This window comes from Chlorocebus sabaeus, chromosome 7 (assembly GCF_047675955.1).
Source record: "Chlorocebus sabaeus isolate Y175 chromosome 7, mChlSab1.0.hap1, whole genome shotgun sequence".
NCBI lineage: Eukaryota > Metazoa > Chordata > Mammalia > Primates > Cercopithecidae > Chlorocebus > Chlorocebus sabaeus.
In genome coordinates, this window is record NC_132910.1 from 135,882,946 (window position 1) to 135,904,921 (window position 21,976).

A 21,976-nucleotide genomic window follows, 5' to 3' on the forward strand; every position below is an offset into this window, starting at 1 on the left:
ACTTGTTTATTTTTTAAGAGCAGGATTGGCCAGGCGCAGTGGCTCATACATGTAATCCCAGCACTTTGGGAGGGTGAAGCAGGCGGATCACTTGAGGTCAGGAGTTCAAGACCAGCCTGGCCAACATTGCGTAAACCCCATCTCTACTAAAAATACAAAAAATTAGCTGGGCGTGGTGGTGGGCGCCTGTAATCCCAGCTACTCGGGAGGCTGAAGTGGGAGAATGGCTTGAACCTGGGAGGTGGAGGTTGCAGTGAGCTAAGATGGTGCCACTGTACTCCAGCCTAGACGACAGAGCGGGACTCCGTCTTCCAAAAAAAAAGAAAGCAGAATTTATTCTTTGAATGTTAACACATTTATTTTAGATAGAAGCAGAAGAAGCAATTTGTATGATCTAGATCTGGACTGTAGTAAATAACTTTTAGTCATCAATTAAAAGGGATATAAAAGTCTGCCTCTTTGAGTAGATTTAATTGCATTGCATTTTTGTCTTTATGCAGCTAGTCTTTTATGGCAGTAATTCATTCCACTTCTTAATATGATACATTTATGCTATCTGGGCTGCTGGGTGTGGGGTCCAACTTTTCACTTCAAAGGAACTATGGAAGTCAAGGTCCCAGTGAATCAAATTACCAATGTATTTTTTTTTCTAAGTATTTTATCACCAGTTTTTATTTAAAAGCTAGTTAATGTGAAAAACACACTCACCTGTCTAAACCCAAAGAATGGACTCAGAGACACGAAGAACAGCAGAAGTGAGACTTTTAATGGTGGTCTTGCGAGATGGGGTGTCTGGTAGGCAGGCACACTGGGGGCAGTTTCAGCAGGTAATTTATCTCCTAGCATGCAAGTCCCCTCTCCAGTTCCTCATTGGTCAAGTACTATGGGGTTACCATCTTCCCGGAAGTCGCCTGAGTTTTATTATCCCCCTTATAAGGTTATACCCATCCCCTTCCAAGCTTAAGTTTCAATTTCCCGATAACGAAATTTTCTTCCCTTTTATGGGCTGACCCCTCCTCTACATCCTGTTTGCTTATCATGACTTTCTAGGTGCACGAGCCGTGCAGTTTGTCATATCCACAGGCTGGATACCAGTACTTAGATTATCATGCCTCGAAAATGGACCATTTAAAATGTTTCCTCATAGTTAACAAATTAACTAAGATCATGGAATTATGGTATTCCAGGACAGTAATGGAGTACAAAACAGTGATTGCTTTCATGACTGAAGACCTCTGTGGAAAAAGCAATTCAATGTGATTCATTCAGTTGTTGAGTTACAGGACAGCTTTAAAGCAGGGGCAGCTATTCTGGTTCCTTCATCATTTATGTTCAGTGCTATCAGTGAGAACTATTATGACATGAGAATTATTTTTGCAATATACTTCAATATGTATGAACTTCAAAATTCTCTTAGATTGATTGTATACTTGAGTAATTTTTCTTTTGTGACGTGGGCTAGAAAATGAAATGGAGAGAGCATGCCAGAACAGGAAGAATATTAGAATTCCTAAGCCCAGCCTTCCATGGTGGTATGGCTCATTAGCTACCCGATTATGAGTTTCCATCAAAAATAAAGCCAAGGCTGGTGGTGGTGGTTCACACCTGTAATGCCAGCACTTTGGGAGGCTGAGGCGGGTGGATCACCTGAGGTCAGGAGTTCAAGACCTGCCTGGCCAACATGGTGAAACCCCGTCTCTACTAAAAATACAGAAATTATACAACTGTAGTGGCAGGCGCCTGTAGTCCCAGCTACTCGGGAGGCTGAGGGAGGAGAATCACTTGAACCTGGGAGGCGAGATTGCGCCATTGCACTCCAGTGACAGAGTGAGACTTTGTCTGAAAATAAATAAATAAATAAATAAATAAATAAATGAAGCCCTGTGAGTACAGATAACATAATTTGTTTACCGTTCCCTCTCCAGTACCCAGCTAAGTGCCAGGCACACAGAGTGAGTCCTTAGTAAATGTTAGATGATTGAATAAATTGATGGAAACATGATTCGTATCATAGAAACCTATGATTTCCCTTATGAACTCAAAATTACAATAGAAGCCAGTGATAAAATAGTTACAGAATTTTTTTTATCATACAAACTTTTTTAGGAATGCAAAAATTATTGTCAGGATTTTCAGTTACCTTTTTCTAAGCCAGTTTGCTTTTCTTCATTCATTTTTTCTAGCCTCTATTCGTTCTCTACTTGCCAATTTAGTCAAACCGCTATCTGCCAGTATGTTTTCAAGTACATGTTCTGATTTCAATTTTCAAGTGTTTGTCTGATTTGAAATATACTTAAATTTCTCTTGTAATCAAATGGAGTATGTTTTGTACAGATCTTCAGATCTGAATCTTAGAAATTAGAGATACAGCTCTTTTTTCTCCCCATGAATCTAATTCTTCCAATTGAATGGAAAAACAACTTAAGTATTATTATTATTGTTATTATTATTATTATTTTTAGACTGAGTCTGGCTCTGTTGCCCAGGCTGGAGTGCAGTGGCGTGATCTCGGCTCACTGCAAGCTCCACCTCCCGGGTTCACACCATTCTCCTGCCTCAGCCCGCCACCATGCCTAGCTAATTTTTTTGTATTTTTAGTAGAGATGGGGTTTCACCATGTTAGCCAGGATGGTTTCCATCTCCTGACCTCATAATCGGCCTGCTTTGGCCTCCCAAAGTGCTGGGATTACAGGCATGAGCCACTGGGCCCAAAAACAACCTAAGTATTAATAACCGACCTCAAAATCTACTTCTATTGATCAGTTAATAAAGATTTTGCCTTTGTGTTAATACTTATTTTTCTTTTAGAATGCAGGTTAATCAGCAGGACACATTACGAAAAGAATTTGCTATGAAAGTAAAATATGACAGCATGAGAGGTCCTAACATCAATCCCATGTAATATAACTATAATCATTTTTCAGAAAGGTAATTAACATTGTTAAAAAGTTTAGACTATGACTTTTGGAACCATAATAGTAACCTGTATCTGTGAACTGCTTTATAATTGTTAAAGCACTTTTACGTGCATATTATCCTTCTTCAAATGCATAATAATTCATTAATGTAAATAGTGCAGGCATTATTATTTTACATTGACGTGACTTTCAGAGAGGTGGACATGTTCATTATAGCCCAGCAAGTTAATGGGGAAGAAGCAACTGCAGCCTCATTTATTCTGGGTTTTAGCTGAGTGCTTTTGCCACTCTAATGTGATGGAATATGCTTTTGTCATAGTAATAAGAAGGGGATTATGCCCCAGTGGGAAGCACATTTTAATTTCGTATTTGTTCAGAGAAAAGATCTAATGGTTTCATATCCCTTCATAGGATGTAGTCTCTGGATCTATCTTAACACATAATTATCTTTCATTATGGAAGTATAAACAGAACCTGAATCATACATTTGATGCATATAGGCATGGTTGGCCTTTGGCCTGGATGCAAAACATACTTTGATACATGGTGTAATAAGCTACAGAAGCTTCTGATCTAATCTGCCATTCATCTTCCTCTGTGTTCATGTGAGGTAAAATCAGGATACAGATGTAGGCTTTTAGAAGCTGTGTTGGTCTTACTAAGTACCGCTTGGGGTTAGAAGGCCCTGACCTGTGCCTTCACACGGCCTCTCTTGTTCATTACTCAGGTCTTCTTCTGGAGGTGCCCTGCTCAGAGGACCTGGGCTTTCAAGGGACATGGTTTAGGGTTGGCCAAAGAGGCTGAAAAGGGATTTTTCCAGTTCACCTATGCGTAATTTGTGCTTCAAGGCCAGAAAAGCTCAGAGTACTTCACCCCCCACCCCATTCTCTCCTTTGTTCCTTCAGTTTCTTCTCAGCTGATAGAAGACTCCCCTTTTGGCCAGTTGCAGTGGCTCACAACTCTAATCCCAACATTTTGTGAAGTCAAGGTGGGAGGATTGCTTGAGGACACGAGTTCAAGACCAGCCTGGGCAACATAGTGAGACCCCTGTGTCTACAAAAATAATAAAAATTAGCTGGGATTTGTGTACACGCCTGTAGTCACAGCTATTTGGGAGGTTGAGGTGGGAGGATTCCTTGAGCCCTGCTGACTCTATCCTGCGGACCCTGGCCCTGGCCGAGCCAGATGAAATGAATATGCAGATGCAGGTATTTCGCGTGAGTGTGGCTAGGGTACTGCTGGCACTAGGGTCTGAAGAGACCGTGCAGTCCTGATAAGCCAGAGCTGCTTGTATATATTCAGTACAGATTTAAGGACAAAGGCCTGGAGCCAACACAATCTGTGGGTAATTAACATTGTTGTCCCCCCTTGCAGGGAGCAGTCTTGTGTGCTGATGATCTAAGGTCAGCTTCCAGGACAGCATAAGTAAATAAACTTATCTAGGTAAACTCCCCTCCATTCCCTGGCATCTACTTCTCACCTTCTGCCTCAGGGTAAGAGAATTAGCTGCCTTCAGCTTTGCAAAACCTCCTGGCCTTCCAAGAAGGTTTGCCTCTTTCCCTATAACTTTTTATAACTTTTTCCACCACCCTGCCCGATCCCCTATAGTAGCCAGGAGTTTCAGGCTGTAGTGAGCCATGACTGTGCCACTGTACTCCATCCAGCCTGGGCAACAGAGTGAGACCCTGACTGGAAGGAAAAAAAGACTCCCCTGTGAAGCAAAAGAAAATTCTTGAGGCATTTAATCTTTTGAATTAAGTCAGAGTCCAAATCCAGCTATATATTTTATAGATGCTTTTAGTATGTTTTAGAACATTTTTGGTGGTACCAGTAGCATAACAGTGGCAACATTTTTTGTTTGAAATAGAAAAAAAAAGGTGGAGACAAACTAAATATAGAGTAAGAGAATAAATTATGGTATAAGCTATTCAAAACATTGTCTGAGTCTTTTATTATTATGAAAGATATTCATGATAAAGTACTGAGTGTAAAAAGCCAGATACAAAGATGTGTATATACCATGATCCCAATTTCTTTTTATTTTATTTTTATTTTTTTGAGACGGAGTCTCGCTCTGTCGCCCAGGCTGGAGTGCAGTGGCCGGATCTCAGCTCACTGCAAGCTCCGCCTCCCGGGTTCACGCCATTCTCCTGCCTCAGCCTCCCAAGTAGCTGGGACTACAGGCGCCTGCCACCTCGCCCGGCTAGTTTTTTTGTAGTTTTAGTAGAGACGGGGTTTCACCGTGTTAGCCAGGATGGTCTCGATCTTCTGACCTCGTGATCTGCCCATCTTGGCCTCCCAAAGTGCTGGGATTACAGGCTTGAGCCACCGCGCCCGGCCCCAATTTCTTTTAAAAAGTGTACAAATGAAAAAGTTACCAATAACTTATTGTGGTCAGACATTGTTATAGTACTTGGTGTGTGTTAACGCTCATATCAATTTTGTGAGGTAGGTACTATTGTTACCTCTATTTTACATATGAGGAAAGTGAGCTATGGAAAAGTAACTTGCCCAAGGTTACATAGTAAGTGTTGGAATCACTGAGAAGAAGGAAATATACCAAAATGGTATTAGTGATCATCTGGATCATTATGAGTCAGTTTAATTCCTTACATCTATAACAGAGAATGTATCTCTGCTGTTTATGTAATTGGAAATAACAGTTTAAAAAGAAATTATAGCATCTTTGAAATTTAGAAGAACAGTAATATAAGAAACCTTGTAGGTTGAATTTCAAAGAATAGCTGCTCCTTCCTATATCTAAAGTAGAAATTGTGCTTGATTAAGAGGGGAAAAAAAGACACAAATCCACTATTTTCTGTTAATACAATCTCCCTAAACGATAACCTCTCAGTATCATGTTAACAATTTTCTGGGTTTTTTTGATAAGGAAAGTAAGATATTCTTTAGTTTATGGTTCAGCATAATAAAAGCGCAACTCAGGAAACTGTCAAACCAGGTTTTGTTTGGATATTTAAATGCTTTACATCATAGCAAAACATCTCCAGGGAATGTGCACTTTCTTCTCTGTAAAGCATATCCTCAAAGGCAAAAAATACTTCAAGAATTATGTGCTCCGTTATGCTGTGTCTTACTGGTTGCTTAAGTTTTCAACCTCTCCTTGCCTTTATTTCTGCCATTCCTGTGCCTTTAGAAAACCCATCGATCAACCAACTTTGGATTTGTTGAAAGTTGGTAACATTTTGAGTTGTATTTGTGATACTGTCTGGTGAGTGCTCTGCTAAGAGCTTTGTGAGAGCAGCCATTACAGACTAGACACCCACGGCTTGAACATGGCTCGAAGTTTAGCCCAAACAGTGGCAGCCTACAGAGTTTGTGATAACATTGAATTAGTTGAAGATATCATCCAAAATTCATAACTTTCATTTTTTTTGTTGTTGGGAAAAAAAAAATTAGGCCGGATTTGGTGGCTCTTGCCTGTACTCCCAGCACTTTGGGAGGCCAAGGTGGACGGATCACCTGAGGTCAGGAGTTCAAGACCAGCCTGGCCAACATGGAGAAACCCCGTCTCTACTATAAATACAAAAATTAGCTGGGCATGGTGGCATGTACCTGTAGTCCCATCTACTCAGGAGGCTGAGGCAGGAGAATCACTTGAACTCAGGAGGTGGAGGTCGCAGTGAGCCGAGATCGTGCCACTGCACTCCAGCCTGGGCTACAGAGAGAGACTCCGTCTCAAAAAAAAAAAAAAAAAAATTTTAGAGCACCTAGCAGCACAGTTGTTGCAATCCCCTTTACACATTTAGAGTTCTTTTCAGGCCCCTATCATCTTTTTTTAGATCCCTGATATTATTTATCTGATCATCTTGAGGCATATTAGCCCACATAAAAAGCAAGCTAGAGAGGAGAGTGGCTGGGTCAAGGACCCACATTAGTAAATGGCAGAGTGGAGCCCGCCTGCCGTGGGCGCCTGTGTTCCTCCTCTTAACCTGGCTGCTTGCCTTCCAGGTGGGGAATGACACTATGGCTCACGTGACGATCTTTTGTCAGAATCTTAGTCATATTAGGTGTAGCTGATCTTTCAAGTTTCTTAGTCCCTTCTCATCCTTCTGAGGAGGGATATGCCTATTTTCTTCATTTCCTTGGTTTGGAATAAATTAGTCTTTGAGGCTGAGGCAGAATATCAGTGTTTTGAAAGAGGTCCTGGTTTTGAGAATATCATAGTTTAAGAATGAGAGTATCAGTCATGAGATCCCAGTAGATCGTCAGATGCTGAGTATACTTGGAGAGACTCAGCCATGTGACGGCTCCATGTGGTTAATGATGATTTTTGGGGAGTTTGTGTTTGCTTTTATAAGACGAACCATTTCAGTAGCTTTATAGGATATTACACTTGTCACCCCTTGAACTCTGTACAACTGTTTCCCTTTACAAAATAGCACCAAAAATACATTAAACTTTTAACTGTATGTAGTGGAGGCGAGAGCACTTGTTTATTTGAGAAGACCAGGTAATAGGCATGAAAAAAAATTGCGAGTTACAGGTTGGCTGTTCTGGCTGCCAGTGAGCAGCGTCCTACTTAAAAACAGCGGACAATGAGGTGTGTATATTGGCTGGATTCCAGGGAGTTCCTGGTTGCTCAGTTGCTCCCGGTGTCTGAGTACTCAGGTTTTTCTGCCTGGCTTCTCTCTGGATGTCGTTTCCTCATAAGAGGGTTTCTGTAGCCTTGACACACAGATAGTTTGAGCACATATTGGCTGGTACTCCAGAGTAAACAGAAAGCTGACATATATTCAGAAAAGGCTTTATTGATAAAACGTATGTGCATTGTCACATATATTAAAGAAAAGGTTTCGGCCAGGCGCGGTGGCTCACGCCTGTAATCCCAGCACTTTGGGAGACCAAGGCGGGCGGATCACAAGGTCAAGAGATCGAGACCATCCTGGCTAACATGGTGAAACTCCATCTCTGCTAAAAATACAAAAATTAGTCGGGCGTGGTGGCGGCGCCTGTAGTGCCAGCTACTCGGGAGGCTGAGGCAGGAGAATTGCTTGAATCCAGGAGGCGGAGGTTGCAGTGAGCTGAGATCACACCACTGCACTCCAGCCTGGATGACAGAGCAAGACTCCATCTCAAAAGGAAAAAAAAGAAAAGCTTTCAAGTTTTGCTCTGTCTTTAGAAAAATACTCTAAAAATGTTCTTAAAATGTTCTCTGTCTCCAGAAAAACTCACTGGGTAATTAAAAATGATCTTGATACGTTGTTTTCAAATAGGTTTAAATCTTAAAATGAAGACAAACTTTGTTGTTGTTTTTTAAATCTTTTTTATCTTTTGCTTTTTTTTTTTATTTTGGTTTCTTTTGTGTGTTGTTCACTTTATTTATTTAAATAGAAAATAAGGTGTATATTTTACAGGACAGTGGTCTGGTTCACCAAGAGCTTTTATGAGTTAATATTGTGATATGGATGCTGAAAACTTAAAGCAAGAGTAGAGTACCCAGTCCTAATTTCTGGACTGGGATACTGAAGATTATCAGTTATCCTTTGTGAGTGTATTTTGAACATGTGTTTTCTTTCCTCTTTCCTAAAACAGGCATTTTAGGAAGATGATTGTCAGGAAGAGGTTGTCTTTACCTGAGGCCTATGCTAGCATAATAGAACAAGTCTTTGGGGAAATCTGCCTTGTGAAGTTCCTTTTTTTCAAACCTGTAAATAGGAGAATGAAGACAATTATTGCTTGGTTGTCCTCGGAGCCACAGGAATTTATTCATGTTTTAAATTTGTTGAATTTTCATTACCTTCTTTCTCTTTTTTTCTGAAATTTCATCTTGGGGAAAATGATTAGTGGATTCTACCCTTTTGACCTGAAAGAAATAGAGTATGTAGTGGCCACTCATTCAGACATGAGGAGATTCTGGCTTCATAAATAGTAAATCCATAAAAAGGAATTGCCATGCAGAATGTGTACAGAAAACTGTTTTTCCTCTACTTTTGTACCACAGCAAACATAAACATAGAAGATTTTTGTGACAAAATGTGTGGGTGTTTTTTCCCCACACACCAAGCAGCAGACACCAGCAGGGTGCCCTCTAATTGTTCCAGCACCGTCTACCTGGAGACAGTGTCAGAGCCCATAGGTTAAGCGAGGCTCAGTCCCCAAGAGCCCTCAACCCCCCACCCCCAACATCAGTCTGTAAGTCTGGGCCTCTGGAACTTCTGACCAACCAGCTTCAATGTGAGGTGCCCATGACCCCCTTTTGGGTTCAGTCAATTTGCTGGAACAGCTCACAGAACTCAGGGAAACGCTTACTTATATTTACTGTTTTTTTGTAAAAGATATTGCAAAGGATACAGATGAAGAAATGCTATGGTGAGGCATGGGGGAAGGGTGCGGAGCTTTCATGCCCTCCCTGGGCACCACCCTGCAGGAACCTCACATGTTCAGCTGTCCCGAAGCTCACCGAGCCCTCCTCTGGAGCTTGCCTTCCTCCAGAGTATAGGGTGGGACTCTCTGATGGGAAGGTCTTAAGACCCACAGCCAGAGAGGCAAGGGACCCTGAGAGTGGAAGGAGGACAGAAAAAGGTCAGCGGCCTTAAGGCCAGACACACCCAACATTATAAAAAAAGCCTGGAACAAAGACCGGCTGTGGGAGTTAGGAGCCAGGAACCCTGGATGAAACCCGACACGTATCACGACACTGCACATAGTAACCCAGTTATTTGTGGCCCATGAGGTGTTTTTTTTCTCTTTCCTGTTCTCCTGGCTTACAGATTCTCCATCAGGCTATGGGGATGGGATAGGAACAAAGAACTGTTTTCTTTCTAGTAAGGGCCGGTGACTCCTAGCGGGTAGGGTGTGGGAACTTCAGAACCAGATTGGAAAATCAGATTGAAAGAATAATAGGTAGGGGTTTTGCTTAAATCGAGCTGAAATAGAAAACATTATTCTCACAAATCCATCTCCCCTGCAATTTGATTTTTATTATGGTAAAATACTTATAAAATGTGCTATCTAAACCATTTTTGAGTATACAGTTCAGTGATATTAAATACATTTACAATGTTGTGCAGCCATTGCTACCATCTATCTCCATAACTGTTTTCATCTTGTAAAACTGAAACTCTGCTAGGCACGGTGACTCATGCCTGTAATCCCAGCACTTTGGGAGGCCTAGGTGGGAGGATCGCTTGAGGCCAGGAGTTCATGACCAACCTGGGCCACATGGTGAAACTCCCATCTTTACAAAAAACTTAAAACATAGCGAAACACACAGAGACACACACTTGTAGTTCTGGCTACTCAGAAGGCTGAGGTGGAAGGATTGCTTGAGCCAGGAGATCGAGGCTACAGTAAGACAAGATTGCACCACTACACTCCAGCCTGGGTGACAGAGTGAGACCTTATCAAAAAGCAACCCCCCCACCAAACTGAAACTCTATACCCTTTAAACATTAACTCACCATTCCCCCCTTCCCCTAGCTCTTAGAGAAACCACCGTTTTATCATTAAATAGACGAAAGGCCTTATTCAGATGTAGTCAGCAGTGACAAACATGTTTGTATGTTACATGTAAGTATGAAGTAGAGGGATAAAATAAATAAACAGACACATGGCAAGAGGTAGTAGATCCGTAACTAGGAAGATAAAAAATAAGAATAAAAAGTAAACATTTTTGAAGAAAGTTATAAAGATAGACACATATCCAAAGAACATACTTCAGATATGCATGTCAGTCGTATTCATGCCCAGCCCTTATAGGCTGTTTCCATTTTAAGAACTCAAATTCAGGAACAACTCTTTGTTTGTTTGTTTGTTTGTTTGAGACAGTGTCTTGCTATATTGCCCAGGCTGGATGCAGTGGTACAGTCATGGGTTACTGCAGCCTTCATCTCCTGGGCTTAGTCAGACCTCCTTCCTCAGCCTCCTGAGTAACTGGGACTACAGGTGCCTGCCACCAAGCCTGGCTAATTTTTTAAGTTTTAGATGGGGTTTCACCGTGTTAGCCAGGCTGACCTCAAACTCCTGACCTCGAGTGATCCATCCGCCTCTGCCTCCCAAAGTGCTGGGATTGTAGGCGTGAGCCACTGCCACCAGCCAGGAACTTCTTTAAAAAGTTTTTTGGCTTTGGTTTTGTCATTTGATCAGTATTGTTCATTTAACTATTTGCCAAAGCATTGAGAAGTTGTGATTAAAATTATTTAGCAGTGTAGACCTCTGAAAGCATTTAACTCAATTAAATATTACACCCAAAATTCGTAAGTTGTTTAAATATCTGCCTGATGTTTTAAAAGCAGTAGAATTTGAAAATTCCTCATTTCCTCCATTTTTTTTCTTCTGTGAACCAAATGAAAAATGTTAAAATTTCAATAAAATCTAGACCATGTATTTTATTTCATAGAGAGCTACCCAGAAACTAGAAAATAGTTTTAAAAGGTCACATGATTTTCTTTTATGCATTACATGTCTGACTATATGTGATTATGATTAAGATTTTTAAAAAATTCCTTGGGAAAGTGTTGAATGCCATATGTTAATTTGAGCATAAAGGAATGTCTTTTCTTTCTTGGGTGCAACATGTACATCTTACGGTTTTAAAAAAAAATTCCACTAAGAAATCTTGAATCTATGTCTTTTTTTCCTCTTTTTTTATAAGGTCACCAGAAGACTTTTGTTTGTTTTTAATAACAGCAAGCACGAACAGGGATGACATCCTTGGCACTTGATTGTAGATAGCATGAGACTAATCAAGGACTGGAAATTCTCCACTCTCAGTTGGGTGGCCTGGGGCTGTGGGATTGATTGCATCTGTGCTGGTCTGGCCTCTGCTTGAGAACAAAGTGGTTCTCCACACTGGTTTGTAGGATGAGGGTGACAGTAGCATTAGCCTTTTAGATCTCCAAGTCATGTGGCAGTGCTGGTCAAGAACTTGTAATATTTCTCACCTGAAAAAAAAATGTTCTGCAATTTTTTCCTTTTTTTCCTTCCAAACCAATAAGTAGACCCCAATTATGTTATACATGCTTCTGATTACTATGATATGTGATCAAGTAAAAAAATCTTCTTTTTAATGTAGTCTCACTAGACAGATAGTGGAGTTTTAATTCTATAGTCTCTCCTTTAAGGAAAAAAAGAGAAAAAATGCCAAACAGTATCTTCCCCCCGCCCCCACCCCAAGCAGAGTCTTGCTCTCTCACTCAGGCTAGAGTGCAGTGGCGAGATCTCACCTCACTGCAACCTACATCTCCTGGGTTCAAGCTATTCTCATGCCTCAGCCTGCCGAGTAGCTGGGATTACAGGTGCCCGCCACCACGCCGAGCTAATTTTTGTATTTTTTTTTTTTTTTTTTTTTTTTTTGAGACGGAGTCTTGCTCTGTAGCCCGGGCTGGACTGCAGTGGCCGGATCTCAGCTCACTGCAAGCTCCGCCTCCCGGGTTTACGCCATTCTCCTGCCTCAGCCTCCGGAGTAGCTGGGACTACAGGCGCCCGCCACCTCGCCCGGCTAGTTTTTTGTATTTTTAGTAGAGACGGGGTTTCACCGGGTTAGCCAGGATGGTCTCGATCTCCTGACCTCGTGATCCGCCCGTCTCGGCCTCCCAAAGTGCTGGGATTACAGGCTTGAGCCACCGCGCCCGGCCTAATTTTTGTATTTTTAGTAGAGACGAGGTCTCACTGTGTTGGCCAGGCGGACTCAAACTCCTGACCTCAAGTGATCTGCCAGCCTCGGCCTCCCAAAGTGCTAGGATTATAAGTGTGAGCCACTGCACCCAGCCCAAAGTAGTATCTTTATACAGTTATTTATTTATTTTTTTAACATCACTTGCTGTTATACAGACACACATAGACTTAAAATTCTGTACCTCTGGCCTAGAGGAAACGACTTTTAAAAGTGTTTGTGCTTGCAAACATTTTCCCATCATAGAAAACTTTCCATGAAGGTATATATATATATCTTTTTAATGGTATACCATAATTTATTTAACTCTTTGTCTATTGACATATATATATAAACTTGCGTTACTTCCAATTTTTTGCCCCTATAATTAATATAGCAGTAAAATTCCTTATACTTTTTCACATTTCTGCTGGGCAGAGTCCTAGGAGTGGCAATGCAGAATAGAAAGTCCTTTAGGCCGGGTGCGGTGGCTCACGCCTATAATCCCAGCACTTTGGGAGGCCGAGGCAGGTGATCACATGAGGTCAGGAGTTCCCAACCAGCCTGGCCAACATGGCGAAAACCCATCTCTACTAGAAATAAAAAATTAGCTGGGTGTGGTGTCATGCGCCCGAAGTCCCAGCTGCTCTGGAGGCTAAGGAGAAGTGCTTGAATCTGGGAGGCGGAGGTTGCAGTGAGCTGAGTGGTTGCAATGAGCCACCACTGTACTCCAGCCTGGGCAACATGTGAGACTCAAAAAAGTCCTTTAAAATTTTGACATATGTGGCTCAGTTGCCTTCTTAAAAGTTTGTAGAAATAGATATTTCCCCCAACAATATGTGAAAACAACCATTTCCCTGTGTCCTTGTCAACATTAGATACATGAGTCCTTTCCTCTGCTGTGGCAGTCTGATGGTGTCTCTTTGCTCTAATTTGCATTCCTCTAATAAAAAAGGGGATTGCATTTTTTTGTCATACATTTATTGGTCATTGTTTATCTTTTATGATTTCCCTTTCAACTTCTTTGCTTGGTTTTCTTTTGAGTTATTTTTCTTATTTTTGGAGTCTGTATGTAATAATATTTCTTTGTTACACATGTTATAGATATTGTCTCCTAGTCTATCATTTATATTTCGTTTGCATCATCTTTTGTGAAACAAGAATTTTGTATTTTAGGTAGTCAGATTTGTCATTTTTTTTCCCTTTCATACCATTTGGATTTTGTGTTTTATTTTAGAGAAGACTTTTCCATTCCAAGATTATAAAAAGCTGCTCCCTTATTTCCTCTTAATTCTTTTTAGTTTAAAACATGTTTAGCTGCTTAATCTTTTGGAGTTATTTATATGCAAAGTGTAAGACCGTAACCTTGTATTCCCATGTGAATATCAAATTATTCCAACATCATTTACTGAATAGTGTGTGATTTTTATCATTAATTTCAGTTTTTTAAAGAAAATTATGTTCTTAATTTGCACATATATAGCTACATCCGTTTGTGTACTCTCTACCATTGTGTTGATTTATTTATTCCTATACAGTCACTATACTGTTTTGATATCTGGTAGGGAAAATCCTTCCTTAATTTTTTTTTTCCAAAAAATTTTAACCTTAAGCATTTATTTACTTTTGTGGAAAAACTTCTATTATTCGTTAAGCCTTATCTTAATGCTTGTTTAGATGGCATTTCATACCTTTGATTTTGTTTTTATATGTGATTTATTCATTCAGTAATCTGCTTTGTATTTTTTTCCTTTCGTTTCAGAGTCCTATGTATGGAAACTGGCATGAATCAGCTCAGTCTAGAAGGGTAGTAATTTCTCATAATATGGATAAAGCTCTGAAAGAAGGTAAGAATTAAATGAGAGTATGTAATTACTATGTAAAGCAATTCATTATGTTCTAAAAGGAAAGTAATAATCTCCAGCAAATTTATTCTTCTTGTCTGCATGTAGCATTAGGAATTTTTTCTTCATGAGTTTGTATTTGGTGACTAAATACATCCATGTTTTGTCTGCATGTAAGGGATTTACACATTTGTTGAGTAGGAATTTCCAGATCATATGAAACTAGCCAGCCATGTAGAGCTAGTTCCATCATATGAAGCACAAACCTCTTCTCTCTTTTCTAAAATGGGTTTTAGGAATTTTTTTTTCTTCTAGTTATAACCTAGAGAAAGCATGTTGGGGATAGACAGACTCAGGCTCACTCACAGACAAACCAGTTAAACCCAACTAAGTGATAGTAGTCTTTCAGAGGAATGAACATGCAATGAAGCTTGTATTGAAGAAGGCAGAAGCGGGGTGGTAGAAGGTAAAATATGGCTGTGTCTGAAAGTGGGAATAAATAAGTGTGCTTTTAAATATCAAAATTTTAAAAGATAATATATTTTGAGGATCAAATTAAGGTTTAAGAAAGATTTTAAATGTCAAATTTCTGAAAACAGTGACAGTTTTAGTTAATTTTCAGAAAACAAGCCATGAGTTTTTCAGGTGAATACATGATGTTAGACATGACGTTAAGAGAACTGAATAAATGATAGGTACATACATAAGTTTTACTCATCATAGTTCACAAAAATCACCATATCAAAATCTGAAAATGAGAGTACTATATCAGTACAGAAACAGTTTGAAATTGTGTGGATTCATATAATTTTAGACCTTTGGGGGCATAATTAAATTTTTAAAAATATTTCTATTAGTAGTTAAAGTACAATGACATATAAAACTTACTGGATTTAAAATTTAGCTATTATTCATAATCTCATAATCACGATTTTAGAGTATAGGATTGGCTGGGTGTGGTGGCTCATGCCAGTAATCCTAGCATTTTGGGAGACTGAGATGGGTGAATTGCTTGAGCCCAGGAGTCCAGCCTGGGTAACATGGTGAAACTCAGTCTCTACAAAAAATATAAATATTAACTAGGAATGTTGGCACATGCCTGCAGTCCTGGCTACTTGGAAGGCTGAAGTGGGAGGACTGCTTGAGCCCGAAAGGCAGAGATCTGCAGTAAGCCTGGATTGCACCACTGCACTCCAGTCTGGGTAACACGATGAGACCCCATCTCAAAAAAAAATGTGCAGGATTTATTCTTAATTGCTTTTATTGAGGTAAAATTTACATACTTTGAAATGTACAAATCTTAATTGTACAATTCAGTAATTTTCATAAATGTGCATAACTGTATAACCACCTCATTCAAAATAGAGTACATTTCCATCATTCTAGAAAATTTGCCTCATGCTCCCCTTTGATCAACACCGACCCTTCTTGGTATCACTTCGTCTTGCCTCTTCTAAAAGTTTATGGAAATGGAACCATACAGTGTGTATTCTTCTATGCCTGGCTTCTTTCACTCAGCACAATGTTTTCAAGATTCATCCATATTGTGTGTATCAGTTTATTCTTTGTTACTTTTGGATGGGTGATATTCCGTTACACTGATCCAGCTATCACAATATGTTTATCCTTTCTCCTGTTGGACATTTGGGTTATTTCTAAGTTTTGGAAAGTTAGTCAATAGTTGCTATCAACAAATATTTCAGTGGACATACATTTTTATTTCTCTTGGATAAATATCTAGCAGTAGGATTGCTGAGCCATAGGATAGTTGTATGTTTAACTTTATAATAAATTACCACACAGTATTCCAAAATGATTGTATCTTTTTAGACTCTCACGAACAATTTATGAGAGTTCCGGTTGTTTCATATTACCACCAACATTTGCTGTTGTTTTGTTCCTCTTTTAGCCATTCTGATGGGTGTATCTTAACTGTGGCCTTAAATTATGTATCCGTACTGACTATGATATTAAACACCTTTTCATGTGTTATTGACAATTTTCAGATTTTTATTTGTGATGTGTCTATTCGAGTCTTTCTTTTTTAAACTTAAATTTATTTATAGTTATTAAAATATCTGGATTCATGTCTTTTGTTAGATACAGATAGAGAGAATTTATCTCCTAGTTTGTAAATTGCCTTTTGTTTTCTTAATGCTATCTTTGAATGGATGTTTTCAATTTTGATAAAGTCCAATTTACCAGTCTTTTCTTCCTGTCTGTTCTTTAGATAGATAGGATGATGATTATTGTTTTTTCAAGTTCACCAGTTTTTTTTTCTGTCTCATCTCCAATCTGTAGTTAAGTGCATCCAGTGAAATTTTTATTGCACACTTTGTGCTTTTCATGTCTAGAATTTCCGTTTGGTTCTTTTTTCTTGTTGTTGTTTCTGTAATTTTTGCTTCTCTGCTGAGATTCTCTCATCTGTCAATTATTATGACATTTTTATTTTTAATTTCTTGAACATATTTTGTTGTAGCTGCTTTAAAGTTCTTTTATGCTAATTCCAACATCCGGGCTATCTTGATGTTGGTTTCTGTTAATGGCTTTTTCTCTTGACTACATGTCACTTTTTGGGGGTTTCTTCTGATGTCTAGTTGTTTTTTATTGTATACTGGACAATGTGGATGCTGATTTTTAGACATTCTAGATTCTGTTATCTTCCTCTGAAGAGTTTTTTAGTATACAGTTTAATTAATGGTTGATCACCTTGAAGATACTTGGTTTTTTATACATTTTCTTAGGATGGGTGTGTTTGGATTTTGTCCTTAATCTAAAGTGAATCCCTCAGTCTGGGGACATAGACTTAACTCCTCTGGTTCATGGCCTGTCCACAATTGCAATGAAAAGCCCAACACCATTAGTGGAATTCTAGCTCCAAACTTTGTCTCCCCGGTGGACAGTAGCTGGAATATCTGCTCAGGTCTTTGAGTCTTCTAGCTGTTGCTTTCCACTGGTCTCCTGTCGTCTTACCCCTATACATGTGTAGTTCACACTTGGCAATTTTACGTGTATAGTTCACAGTTGACAATTACACATGTGTAGTTCACAGTTGGCAATGAGTTTGAGAATCTGTACTTAGATTTCATGGCGTTTATTTCTTGGCTTTATTTTCAGCAGCCCTGGCAACTCTTAAATCTGTTTCCTGATATATTAAAAAAAAAAAAAAAAAAGACCTTCTCTTCCAGTTTACTGCCTGTACCTCTAAGACTGCTGTTGCCTGTAGGGAAAAGCTGTGTGTAAACATGGATCTTACCCAGTGCCATTCCTTTCTTTCAATAATAGATTCCCTTCTAATTGCTAAGTTTGGTTGCTCTCAGTGCTTTTATATACAGATGGTTCCTGATTTATGATAGTTCAGATTATGATTTTTTTACTTTTGTGGGGTGGGATGGGGGTGTTATTAGGATGCAACTCCATCATAAGGTGAGGAACATCTGTAGTTTTTTAATATTTTTTCCAGATTTCCAAATTATTTTCTATAGGAAGGTTAGTCTGATATAAGCTATTCCACCACCCCTGGAATTAGAACTCTGCCCTTAATATTTAAAAAATTTTTAATTGTGTTAAAATAGACATAAAATTTATCATTATAACCATTTTAAGTATATAGTTCAATAATGTGTTGTGTGTGTGTGTGTGTGTGTGTGATGGAGTCTTGTTCTGTTGCCCAGGTTGAAGTGCAGTGGCATGATCTCAGCTCACTGCAACCTCCGCCTCCTGGGTTGAAGCAATTCTTGCGCCTCAGCCTCCCAAGTAGCTGACATTATAGGCACACACCACCATGCCCAGCTAATTTTTGTATTTTTAGTAGAGATGGTGTTTCACCATGTTGGTTAGGCTGGTCTCGAACTCCTGACCTCAAGTGATCTGCCTGCCTTAGCCTCCCAAAGTGTTGGGATCATAGGCGTGAGCCACCGCGCCTGGCCTTAGTTCAGTAGTGTTAAGTACATCCACATTATCATGCAACCAATCTCTAGAACTGTTTTCATCTTGCAAAACTGAAACTCTTTACTTGTTAAGTGACAACCCCTTTCTGTTCCTCCAGCCCCGGTAACCGCTGTTCTACTTTTTCTCCCTGTGAGTTTGGCTACTCTAAGTATCTTACCTAAGTGGAATCATATAGTATTTGTCTTTTTGTGTTTGGCTTGTTTTACTTGATGTCCTCAAGTTTCATCCGTGTTGTAGCATGTGACAGGATTTTCTTCTGTTTTCAGGCTGAATGATATTCCATTGCATGTGTGTGTGTGTATGTGTGTGTGTGTGTATATGTGTGCCACATTTTGTTTATCCATTCACTCATCAGTGGATGCTTGGGTTGCTGTCCACCTTTTGGCTATTGTAAATGATGCTGCTATGAACATGAGTATCTCTTTAATTTTTGAAGACTTAGAAATTTATCTGTATTTAGACATGACCTTTATTTTAGACCAGTTTGTTTCAGAAGTACTTGTGGGGGAAAAAAAAAAAAGACAGGATAAGGGTTGAGGCTTAGTTAGCAAAAACATTATCCTCAAGCTAATTTGTATTCATTGGTTTCTTCTGAAAGGAAAATGTTTTCCAAAACCTTTGGGTAAGCGTTTTAGTTTATTATACTTCGCCATTTGTTTTTAAACCACATTCTTAATGTTCAAATTTTTTTTTTTACCTGTCCTTTGCTTTAAAGCGGTTTTCAGGGAAAAGCTGCTGAAGTTGCGCATTATATAATCTTAACAGAAGGAGAGCTAGTAGCTGCTAGAAAGTTAGTTATTGGGAGTAAAATTCATGCATTTGGCAGTAGTTATTCAACAGCAACAACAAACAAAACTAGAATCACCTTCCAAGAAAAATTTGACCAGTTAATTTTATGGAGAATTAGAATCTAGAAATGTATGTTGAGAAGGCTAAGAGGTTTCATCAGCATGTAGAAAATCTTTAGTGGTTATAATTTGTATCTCGGGAGTGGTTTGATTTATATTTCTAAACCCGACACCAATATATTTAATTGGAATTCAGAATGTTATTAACTAGCTATAATAGATTTAATATTAATCAAATTGAGGGTCTTGTACATTGCAAAACATTAAATAATATACTTGTTAAGGCTGAAGTAATTTGAGTTCAGTTATATTAAATGCTTATGAAATATTTATCTAAAAATCTCCTCCTTGGAAGCTAATTTAAACTAGAGAACATTATGGTACTATTTTATCTTTATGTATCTATTTTATTGTTTTTAGAGTGTGTAATTTAAAAACATTTAAAGAGTTAAGTACCATATAAGGCATGTATATGTGTCTGCAGGTATACATGTTCTACATGTTTGTGAGTAGATATTTTTATGACTAAATTTGTGCTTGTGTTGTAGCTCAGTATGTTAGGATTTAAGTCTTTACGGATTGAATTACAAAGAAGAAAGAAGTAATAGTCAAAAATGCAGAGCAAAATAATATACTCCAGGTTTCTATGGAACCATAAGAAATACTAAAGCTACAAATGCTGTAAGTTAAATGGCACACTTGAGGAAAGTGATCGAAGCATATGACTGCTCTGTTTTGCTAGCCAGTTTAAAATGTAAAACTATATTTTAGGGGTTCAGATCTAATATGAATGAACTCTTGAGAAGTCAGAACAGTTACCCTTCTGTACGAGATAACTTCAGAAATTTCTCCAAAAGCTACATTTATCAGAAAACAGACAGAAAATAGAAAAAAAAAAGACTTCTAAAAATCTTTTTGACTTACTATTAAATCTCAACAGCTCTATTGCCTAATTTTCACTAGCCTACCTTGAACTATCTCCAGTGTGGACCAGATAATTTAATTGTATAATTATTGAGTATATGTTATTTGTTCAGTGGTGTGTTGAATGTTAAATTGAAAGTTCTTGAATTGAAAATATAATTCTTCATGAGATTGTATCTTTTTCAAGACCTTGGGGGATGCTGACCTTAGACTGTCTTATAAAAGATACTGTCTGCCACACAAAATACTCTGAAAAACAAAAACCCAAACGCCACATACAAAAAATCCCACTGTCTGAATATCTTAGAATTAAAGGCCATTACCCTCATTTTTTGCAATTAATGTTACAGACTTTTTTTTTTGAGACTAAGTCTCACTCTGTTGCCCAGGCCGGAGTGCAGTGGCATGATCCCAGCTCCCTGTAACCTCCGCCTCCTGGGTTCAAGTGATTCTTGTGCCTCAGCCTCCCAAGTAGCTTGGGACTACAGGGATGAGCTACCAAGCTCGGCTAACTTTTGTATTTTTAGTAGATATGGGGTTTCACCATGTTGGCCAGGCTGGTCTTGAACTCCTGACCTCAGGTGATCCACCCGCCTTGGCCTCCCAAAGTACTGGGATTACAGGTGTGAGCCACCATGCCCAGCCCACATATACATTTCAAGGTGAGTACATTTCAGCTAGTTTTGATTGGCTCTTAATGCTTTTCTGAGTTTCAGTGGTAAATATGCCTATAGTAATTGTTATACACAGGATCATAACTTGAAAACAATCATGACAGCAGAAGATACTGCAAGGTCATTGTCAAAGTATAACAGAAGTTTTATGGAGAATAGAACTTGTATATAGAACTTTTAACAGCTTTGGAATAGGTCCTGGATAAGGCAAACCTTATGTGGTAGTCTTTTTTCCAAGGCCTGCCGTATGGCTGTTCCAGATGTCTGGCTGTCTCGGAATTAGATGGTGGCACAGAGGAAGCAGGGCTCGCATGACTTCTCCCGCCCTTTAGAAAGCTCAACTCATCAAGTTCTAGTTCGTGCTCTTCTCCCAGTGACATGAAATATGTGTACTTTTTTTTTTGGATAAGTAAATAGCTCTATCGATCACATAAACTAATAACCCCAAATCTTTCCAGAAGATGACTTTCCATTGCATTTTAAAACTTTACAAACCATAAAAGACCATCGAAATGAACAATAGAATTGTTGTTGTTGTTGATCATTGTCGTTAGACAAGTTTCTGGTTGAATGAGGACTGTCTCTTTGTTCTAAGAGACCCAGGCCTTGGACTTTTATGACCCATGGGGCTCTACCTCATGGGCAGGACATGTATCTCTGAATTGTATTTCTGAATTGCTCAGGGGAAAAGGCAAGGGTAGAAAAAATGGCCCTCTTGAAGCTCTCTTTCTTATACTGTTTACTTAGCTCATTCCTTTTCTGAAAATTTGTGGGTAGCAATTACCTAACATCCTGTTGTCTAGACTAACGTGGGAGCCTTTTAACTTGTGTCCTCATCTATAGTTTTTCTCTACTTTGTTTTCCTAAATCCTGTTTTCAGTTTAACCTAACTAAAACTAAAGTTTCCATCATGTTACGTCATTCTTTATAATCTCCAGTGGCCTCCTTTTTACCAACTCATTTCTTTAAGAGCAGTTCTAAAACTAGATATATTTGAATGACAGTAGCACCTGAATTTGTGTTGGGTGTTATCATGGCTTTAGAAGGAAGATTTTTTTGCCTGGCAGTGGGGATAAGTGTTCTTTCATTTCTCATTGTGATTAATTATATTGTTTCTGTGTATTTCTTTTTTTTTCTTTAGTTGGCATCTTGATCTTGAATGTTTCTTAATAAAAGCCATGAAATAATTTTATGGTTATGAATT

General features: G+C 38.9%; 1 protein-coding gene across 5 annotated transcripts in view; it reads left to right on the plus strand.

The window, feature by feature from the left end:
* Positions 1-21,976, plus strand: part of SNX25 (sorting nexin 25) — a 153,214-nt gene that overhangs the window by 20,837 nt on the left and 110,401 nt on the right. For all 5 annotated transcript variants that reach the window (XM_073017764.1, XM_073017765.1, XM_008000439.3 and 2 more), the window contains exon 2: positions 14,294-14,378. In XM_073017764.1, the coding sequence (XP_072873865.1) occupies positions 14,294-14,378 (85 nt within the window). The remainder of the gene's footprint in view (positions 1-14,293; positions 14,379-21,976) is intronic.